Here is a 10002-nt window from a genome sequence, read left to right as displayed (position 1 = left end):
AGGTGCTTGTGAGCTGGCAGTGCTCATTGGGTAACTGCCTTCTTCAGATGGAAACTGGACTAGAGGAGGAGGAAGGTCGAGAGATCGACAGAGGGTTTCCTAACACTTCGACTAGACAGCGGAATGCTGTTATCACAAGCTGTTACAGGTCGTATACTTTTTCTAATTTGTTAATATATCATATCTAAACTGTTGTTTCTTAATAAACTATCTTAAAATTACTTATGACTAGTCAAGTGCCTATTTAGGTATCTGCTGCCCCTGAATCTGGGAAATCTTAACAGGAGAGCTGGAGAATCTTTCAAATCCATGCATAATCTGCTGCTATAATTGTATGCAATTATATGCTGATCACCTAGAAATTAACAGCACTCCTGCAAAAGAATAAGAAGAAACATCATTGAGTGAAGTGATCTGCAGGTGGGGAGTGCTAATCCAAGTTGATTGCGATCACATAATTCTGGTAGCTTTAGTATGTTATCTACAATATATAATAAAAAAAATTAGGGAAATGAGCTTATACTTTAGAAATAACTATTAGCTAAAATTTGCTGTGAGAAATCAATAAGGATATTTCCTTCTCAAAGGGGGAACTATAAGAAATGGGATATTTAATAAATGATACTTTTCAGAATAAATATAGAATTCTTATGGAATTGGCGGGCATAGCATAAGACCACCTTGGCAGAGAAACTGTTTCCTTTCTCTGGACAAACACCTAAACAGTCCCTTGAAATGCCGAGGTCTCTTGGCTTAGACTTCCGTGTTGACATTTCTAAGGTGATAAGATGGCACCTTGTGTACCCTTTTATTTATACAAGTATTTAGCAAGAGCGAGCAAATGGCCCTCAGCATGAGGTAAACTAAAAAGTGACCTCAAGCTAAAGTGATGATCAGGGGGAAAAGATGGCTATCCTGACATCTTGGGTACCTATCCTGTATTCATTGGTTAGAAAGGATCAGACAGGTAATTGACAGAGTAAACTACCAGCCCCTAGAAATAAAGTATGAGTGCTTAGATAATCTTAGGAGGCAGACCTCATCAAACAGGCACCTTCTTCAGGTGGCAGATGGACCAGGTAATATGAAGACTGGGGAAAAGCAAGGAAGAGTGGGGGAAGAGTTCCCTAATACTGTAGCTAGAGAGCAAAAATTCTGCCAATAAAAGCTACTAAGATTGACGCAGTCTGTGCCAACTGTCCGTTCGTCCTTTGGGATCAATGAACAGCACTCATCTGTCACGGGCCATATACTTTTCCTGTCCATTTACCTAATGCATTATATCTAAACTGTTGCTTCTTCATAAATTTACTAAACTTCCTTAAAATCACTTATGAGTTTTCGACCCTTAAGAACTTCCGAGAGAGATTAACAGAGATGCTATGCAATCACACAGAGTGCTCCTGCATGCAGTAGCCAATCCTTAAATTCAACCCCCCATCCCCATTCAAATAAAAGTCACATCCTCAATAAATTCAGATATTAGGAATGCTTCAAATAGCATACTTTGGTTTGCTAGGATGAAATCTCCAACCAGCAATAATAGGGAGTGGAAAATAGTTTAACAGAGGTTTTTCCTCATCTAAATACATTTTGCTGACAAAGCAATATTATATCTTAGTTTATCCTAGTCCTCCCTGAAGGTGCAAGATGAAGATTTTACTAGATAGATGTTAGCAACCTTGCATCAACAAACAGGCATACATGCACAAACACAGCAAATATGAGGTTCCTTTAGTAACAAAAAGGCAGAGCATGCTGCATTTGCAATTAAGGACTGCAGTTTTCTCCAGAAGGATTCCACAAAGCAAATTCATACAAGAGAATCACTGATCATCAATTTAATGGACCGAGCACAGGGAATATTATTGAAAGAAACTATTAGACTTCAAATGAAAATAAGTGAAGCATGTTTATAGATTCAGATTTTTAAAGAGACTTTTATATTGTTCTAGTACTACCAACTAACGACAAAAAATTATCTATGGCCGGTGATATTAGAGATTACAAAAGCTGTTTAAACACACCTTATGTGAATAATGCCTTTAGTTTTATCTTAGACTCACTTGTAATATTGGTAATAAACTTGGTTTAACAGAGAGGAAGCTGAAACCTAATTATTGAGAATAATTACCAAAGTCACTGATAAACCATGCAATAACTGATGTTTCAAAGCGATATTTCAAGTGGAGGCACAAGGTGAGTGTTCTCAAGTGTTCAATCCACCTAGAGTTGCACCAGGATGAGAGCTTCGCAGTGACTGCTGACTGTGAGACTGTTGCACAACAGGAGTAAGGTTCCCCAGAAGTGGAGGGGGGACTGAGAGCAGAACGGCGAAGTCCTCGCTTCAACACTTGGCAGCAGGAGAGGACAAGCTTAAAGTCTCTTGTGACCAGCCAGAATTGAGATTCGCGGAGCAAGCACGGGAGAGATGGAGCTACTCTTGCAATCATGGATTCTCTCTCACACTTGCTGTTCCAGCCCCTCCAATCATGGATTCCCTCTCTGCTGCTTTTACTGCTCCCCGAGTTACAGAATCTTTGATTGGAGCCACAGCAAAAGTGGGAAAGATTAAATAAGTGATTGGAGAAGCCAGAACAGAAGTTTGTGGGAGACAGAATCTATGATTTGAAGAGCAGTTCCATCTCTCTGCTTGCTGCTCCTCTAATCACTGCTCTGCAGTCAGTGCCTGCTCTCAGCAACTGTCAGTTTAACTGACAGTTAATGTTTTCTTTTTAAAAAGAGTTGCTGATAGCTGGAAAGACCTTTGGACAGCTTCATGGTTTTACAGCTTTAAAAAAATCAGAACCGTCAGTTTGACTGATGGCTGCTGCTAGCGAAAACTGCTGCTACTGACCTTCAGGCAGCTTTGACAGCTTTTTAAAAAGGCCTGCCAAAAAAACCACTAAACTTTCTGAAGGTTAGAAGTAGTTCTTATTCGCAGCAACTGTTAATCAAACTGACAGTTTGGTCAGTTCTTTTGGGTTTAAGGTCGGAAAAGAAGATGCTAAGGGCAGATTTCTGAAACCCCAATGTCAGAAATCTGCTATTTGGCAGAAATTTCTCATCCCTAAAGACTATGAATATTTGGAATTCTCTACCTCAGAGGGTTGTGGATGCTCCATCATTCATATTTAAGGCTGCGATTGAAAGGCTTTTGATCTTTCAGGGAATCAAGGGATATGGGGAATGGGTGAAAAAATGCAATTGAGTCAGAAGAGCAGGCTGAATGGTGGACCAGGCTTGAGGAGTTGTATGATCTACATTTGACCCTATTGTTGTTTTTAGACCTCTTTTGGAATGCTTTTGACTTCTCACTCAATAGGTTTTAATTTTGTACCAAGCATGAAATATATGTGCTTGGCATGAGCATAACCTACATGCTATGTAGGTATGAAGTATACTATGAAGTACTATACTATGAAGTATAAACCTGCTGGGGCCATGTGCCAAAAATCAATGCACAGGCCTAACTTAAAAGGCAAAATTGCTCAGAGGCCCTTATTATCATTATATAATCTGCCAGCCGGTTAAAGCCCCAATTAAGGAGATTCTGTGGCCTCGTCGGCATTTTGTAATGAGTGGAGTGGCCCACGCAGCAAGCAGAGCCCACCAACTCAATGGAGGCAGCCTCTTTGTGGCAGGCAGGAAGTGGGTTGGGGGTTGTGGTTGGCACTTATAAAGCCAGAGACTCCAGGCTCCACTGATAGGACCACAAGCATTGAAGACCATAATCCCAGCAGATGCCAATGCAGAAGGAGTTCCTCTCCACACCAATAGACCTGTTGGCCTAGATCTTGTTTATTTCCTTACTGTTGTGCAGGCCAACAAGTTTACCTCCATGCTGAGGTGCCCTCTCGATCGTGGCCCTGCCTCAGTAGCATTCACCTCCCCCAGTGGAGCTGTTGAGGCTCCAGGAATACTGACCCTCTGATCAGCCATATTAGGATAGTGAACACAAAAGTGGCCTGTTAGGAGACTGCCTCCCAGCAGATTACTGAGCCAGCTTTGCTGCTGGCAGGTGTGGACTTGGGACCCCCATTTGACACGGATGTCAGGGTCCCAAAGCTCACCGGAAAGTCCAGCCTGAAATAAACCAAATAACATAGTTCTCAATTTTTAAAGAGGGTCACCTGGAATGTATTTTGAAGAAATGATTTTCTAAATTTCTCTCATGCAATTGAGGAGTGCAAAAATTAAACATTTTCCCAAGAATCCTTATCAAACCAATGGTTTTTGATGTTGAAAACTTTATTTTCCAGTAGAAAGTCATACACAGCTTCTCTGCTCAGTTACTCAATTTATTCTAATTATATTGGTCTCATTGTCATCTTACTAGTAACGCACAAAGACAGAAAAAGAAAACAACAAAACTACAAATACGTACATATACCCAACTAATGTTGAAACATGCACCAGTTAGAGCTTCAGGCTTAAACGCTCAGTTTGATGGAGCATAATTTACAAAATAGTCTGCTGCATCATGCTGTGTAGGTGACTAACAGAAATGTACAATTCCACAGGAATTTAACATTACCATTGTTCTTAAGCATTTAACCAACACATTGTACATATTAAATAGCTGAACTCCTTCACCATTCAGGTACCGAAGAAAATGTATTGCAAAAGCTTTTTATAAATGAATAGGCTGGGCATTTAGAAACATTAAAAGAAAAAAGTAGAAAGTTGTAGGGATAAAATATTCCTTTTAAATCTCCACAGATTAATCCATGTCCATGTTGGCTGTGCAGTTATCCCCTGGATGGCAGACACCATTTTGCGAAGGAATTTCTGTATCCTTGGCAAGGTCCTCATTCTCCATTGGCTCTCCGCCTCCATTCTTAGAATTAGCTTTACTGTTCGTTGCTTGGTTTTCTTCTTTAGGAATCTCTACTTTTGGCTTGGGTTTAGTTACTATTGGATTGCAGATATTATCTAGCTCCTATAAAGGTAAATTGAGAAAATTACCTACTTTGATAGTCAAGATTTTTTGACCTCGCGTGGACTTCATGTTCAAAATTACTCCAAAACTCCTACAAAAGCATCTCATCAGGTTCATTAGCAATTTGGTTATTGTTTAGATTTGGCTGTTAATATTAAGCATTTCAAATATGCTCCACCAAGGCATTAAAATATTGTTGAGAGAACCAATCTTTGGTTGCGGTAGAAAAATAAGATAATCTGTTTTGTTCAGGTAAGAATATAAAAGTCCATGCTAAACCAAATCTCAATCTAGCAAAGTATAGCATAATGGTTAATCAAAAATACCCCGATTATTAAAAAACCTACCATTTTAGGATGTTTGCTGTTGACAAAAAACTTGTAAATGATATAGAATAAGAAAATGATCTTAAGCTAGTAGCAGATAATAGCAGAAAGACCGATTACCTTCCAAAATAATTGAATCACTTATAAAGAGTGACTGAGACACAGCAGATGAATTTTAATATGAGTAAAATGCAGAGTAATTCTAGCAAGAGGCAATGAGTAGTCATTAAGGAGTGATCATTGATCGTATTCTGTAAGCATCTGGTCTGTGTGAAACAATTATTAGAGCAAATTGGATATTGGGATGTATCTGAAGAACATTTAAAATTGTTAAATTATGTTGACATCATGCAGATTAATGGTGAAGCAATTCTTAAATATGGATCAATGTTTTGATCACAATCTCAAAAAGGGCTAAATGCATTAGAAAGGGTAAAGAGAAACAAGTTACTAAAATGATTTCAGATCCAGGGAGAAGCTCTGAAAATCTGCAGGGCAGCCTTTATCAGCACCAGAATTCTGTATGCCTGCCATAGATCACTGCCTCTGACCCAATTTATTCAAAACTTATTCAGACTTCTTCAGTTTTGCAATCTCTAATTACATAGCCATAGAAAGGTACACTTAAGTAGTTACAAATGTATCAATCTAGTAAAAGAAATACAACCTTTTGTTTATCTTTAATCTCAGCCACATGTACTAAAGGGTCTTGATGGAAACTCAGTTTGGCCTGTGTGTCCATTGCATTATTCATCCATTCCATTGTTTCATTCACTGTCTTTTCTACTTTCTCCATTTCAGAAACATCTATATGGTTATACTTCTCAGCCTGTAAAATGCATGAACATTAATTTTCCTATCTGCTTCAAGCACTAGAGTAAATTTCACTTGTGAATTTTTGCTTACATTATTCCTGGATTCTCCCACCAGTTTTGTGTAATGTTGTAGTCTTTGCCCAAGCTCATCAAAGGCTTTTGGTCTTTTCTCATTCTCCAGATATCGGTCTTGAATTGGGGTACCTAACTTCTTCAGAATTTTAAAAACAAAGTGTTGAGTAACAGTTAGTTGTAAACAATAAAATTTACTTTAAAAAAATTCCATTATTTTCATCTTCTTTTGACATTTCAATGGCTCTGAGAAACCACAACCATCCCAGAATACATGCGTTATAATTTTAGAAGTGTGCTGAAATGGCAGCAGCCCTGCTTATATTGACCTTCTGGAGCCAGAGCCTCCATCTGTTGCTTACAAGTATCCCTAGTTGGAGCACTTCATCTTGTTCCAACCCTTACAGCTCTTTAATCTTGTTTGTCTACTGACCCCTTCCCTCAAACCACACCATAGTCGGGGAGGGGTGGGGGGGTGATCAGCGCCGGTCCGCGCTGCCATTTTACATGGGTGGGCCAATTAAGGCCCACCCAGCGTGACGTGCACCCAGAAGCGCTGTGTGCTCCCTGGGCGGGTGGGGGGGGCGTTCCCTGAGTCAGGAGTGTGCTCTTTCGTGCATGTGAGCAAAATAATTAGTTAAAAGTTTCTGAAGTTTAATAAAGGAGAAAAAAATCTTTAGACTGTGTCCCCTCATGTGAAGCTGTCACATGAGCTGGGACATGTGCATTAATTTTATTAAAATTTTTTCCAAGATTTCAAAAACATTCATGAAACCTCATCCCGCCCATGGATGAGGTTCCATGAAAAATGCGAAGGCTGCCTGGGCTCTTCGCCTGCCCACCAACCTTAAGGTTGGACAGGCAGCTCCATTAATTATTTTGATTGTTAGTTAAATGGCCTTAATAGGGACAGTTCGGCGGGCGTGCAGCCAAGTTGGCTGTGCGCTTGCCGAACTAAAAATCTAAATGACGCGTGATGATGTTGGGGCGCATGCCCAACGTCACCCCATGGCATTTTACACCTCGGCTTCCCTCAGCCGCTGCAGAACATCTACTTGCTCTCAGTGATTTCTCTCAGCTAATAACGCCCTCTCTTCCAAACTCACTGTCTGTCTGTTGTCTCCAAAGTTCTCTCCGTATAAGCTTATCTACACAATAATCATGGCCACCTACTCCTTTTCCATCTTCTGTGGCCTCTTCACTCCAGTGATTGCATTGACAAAACCATTTCTGATTATTTATGCTGTTTTCACCACCAATATTCTCAAAACTCCTTCTAACTCAACTTCCATCTGCATTGCTTCAGGTAAAAACTTGCCCAAGTCTCTTGCAACCGAATTTTCAAATTCCCTACTAGTTTTTGCTCACTGTTCACCACAATACTTCTGCAGCCTTGTTTTGTGCAAATCACATTCTCAACCCCATCATTGACTTTGGTGTGCCCAACAAAACTTCCAATTTTTCCCATCCTGGTTGTACTTCTGGTATGCTTGCACATACCATCTTAACTCTTAATTCTGAGGAGCATAAACTTGAACTCATCTAGTGTACAGTTGGCTTGGTCTGGCATCACCAGATCGTTTAGGACAACACAAGACCATAATAAGACATAGGAGCAGAAATTAGGCCATTCGGCCCATCGAGTCTGCTCCGCCATTCAATCATTTCTGATAAGTTTCTCAACCCCATTCTCCCGCCTTCTCCCCATAACCTTTGATCCCCTTACTAATCAAGAACCTATCTATCTTGGTCTTAAATACACTCAATGACCTGGCCTCCACAGCCTTCTGTGGCAATGAATTCCATAGATTCACCAGTCTCTGGCTAAAGAAGTTTCTCCTCATCTCTGTTCTAAAAGGTCTTCCCTTTACTCTGAGGCTGTGCCCTCGGGTCCTAGTCTCTCCTACTAGTGGAAACATCTTCCCCACGTCCACTCTATCCAGGTTTCACTCTCCTCTGTCAAAACCGCAAACCACTGTAGGCTCATTCTGAAGAGTAGGGATAATCCTTGTTTCTTTGATTCCTTCCAAGCTGACTGCTATTCAGCCATTAGGGCTGGGCCCTGAAGTTTGCAGCACATTTGACAGTGCTTGAACATCTTACTGCCTGGCATAAGAGAAATTTCAGAATTCCCAAAGTATTAACTGTAATAGGTGCGTGGGATGATCCTTCATTTATAAATAAATTCCTTTAAGCATTGTGTTTTGCTCAGCGCACACCATGTGTATGATCTACTGAATGCTGGTTTTAAGTAGAGCTTGACATCTTGCACTTTACATACAGTAAGATCAGTGCCATCTTACAGTAAAAGTTACCTTAAAAGCTTTCATGGATATGGGTTTGGACTAGCAACTCAGATTGAGGGCGGAATTTTCTGCCTGCCAGGCAGGAGGGCCCAACCCAATCTCCGGCGGGCGCCGGAGAAGCAGGCCCCGCCGCCATTTTATGTGAGCGGGCCAATTAAGGCCCGCCCAGCGTGATGTCCGGTGGCAAGCGCTATGCACTCCCTGTGCGGGCGGCGCGGGGAGGATTCCCCAAAAGCGAGAGTGCGCTCTTTCACGCATGCACACGAAAGAGCACACATCTCCCTGAAGCTAAGTGCTACCTCAGGGAGATCGCTGACACTTTTAAAAACATTAAAAATAGAAATTAAAAAAAATCCTTAACATGTCCCCCTCATGTGACAATGTCACATGAGATGGGACATGTTCATAAATTACACTAAGACTTTATTAAACTGTTTAAATCCCTACATGAAACCTCATCCCGCCGGTGGATGAGGTTTCATGTTTTTTCTATTGCCCGCCGGGGCTCCTGGCCTGCCCACCAACTTTAAGGTTGGACGGGCAGATCCTTTAATTGTTTCAATGATCCTGTCAATGGCCTCAATTGGCCATTGACAGGTCGGCGGGCCCACAGCTGATTTTGCTGTGGGCCCGCCTTCCTGAAAATTTTAGTGGGGGCACCAACCTGTTTAAAATCGAGCAAAAGGTGGTCACATTATTTGTGGGGAGGGAGGGGGGTGGGGGGGAAGATGAGGTGGATTCTCCCAAACATCCACTGTAACTTTGACAAAAAAAAATTAAAATCCCAGAGAAACACCATAAAGGCCCTTTATAGAAACCCAATCCTATGGCTAATGTGCTTGTAGAAATGATTTTCCTCAGGATATTGCTGTCACGCTTGGTTTTGCTGTTGGAATTTCTTATTTATCAATTACATCTTTCCACTTAATTTGACTGTTTCTCTCACACCTCAAACAATTAGAATTTAAAAAAAATACTATTTGCACATTTATTTAGTACAAATGCAACATCATATGCAACCTGTAGGGATAGGGTATAAATTTGCAGTGCACAACACAATTTGTATGAGAGCTTCAGGGGAAGGAGAAACAGTTCAGTTCTTGAGTCAAGGTTGTATTGAATTTTTGTACCATGTATCATTCTTCTCTGAAAAATCAAATCAACATTGATTGCAATCTACATTTTTCTTGAGCTGCTGGCAAGTCCAATTGACAATGCTGGGGATAATGTCATTAGTGTAAAAGGGGCAAATGCCATTTATGGTATATTGTGGATTGGCACCAGAGAAGTCTGAATGGTAAGGCTGTATTAGCTACAGAGTTGAATTGTTTTCTAAATGTAGTGATTCCTTTGTTGCAATATTCCTAACATCAATTGATTGCTCTGTGATTAATTATCCTTAGAGAATCAGCATTGGGCCTCCAATTTCACCATTGCTACAGTCATTCTGCCTACTGCATGCAGTTACAATGAGAGACAGACAAAACCTATATTTATACAGCACTTTTCACTATGTCCCAAATTGTTTTACAGCCAATTAA

The 10002-nt window shown here is 40.6% G+C and overlaps 1 protein-coding gene across 1 annotated transcript in view; it reads right to left on the bottom strand.

The window, feature by feature from the left end:
- Positions 1-4233: 4233 nt before the first annotated feature.
- The window catches only part of LOC144682734 (heat shock protein 105 kDa-like), a 104413-nt gene continuing 98644 nt past the window's right edge, over positions 4234-10002 (bottom strand). Inside the window, exons 16-18 of the mRNA XM_078545372.1 lie at positions 6175-6294; positions 5936-6097; positions 4234-4942 (exon numbers count right to left, since the gene is read on the bottom strand). Of these exons, the coding sequence (XP_078401498.1) occupies positions 4724-4942; positions 5936-6097; positions 6175-6294 (501 nt within the window). The 3' untranslated portion in view covers positions 4234-4723. The remainder of the gene's footprint in view (positions 4943-5935; positions 6098-6174; positions 6295-10002) is intronic.

Source organism: Cetorhinus maximus, chromosome 7 (genome assembly GCF_964194155.1).
Source record: "Cetorhinus maximus chromosome 7, sCetMax3.hap1.1, whole genome shotgun sequence".
Classification (NCBI taxonomy): domain Eukaryota; kingdom Metazoa; phylum Chordata; class Chondrichthyes; order Lamniformes; family Cetorhinidae; genus Cetorhinus; species Cetorhinus maximus.
Note: the sequence above shows the minus strand (reverse complement) of the source record. Positions and strands in the feature narration are given on the sequence as shown.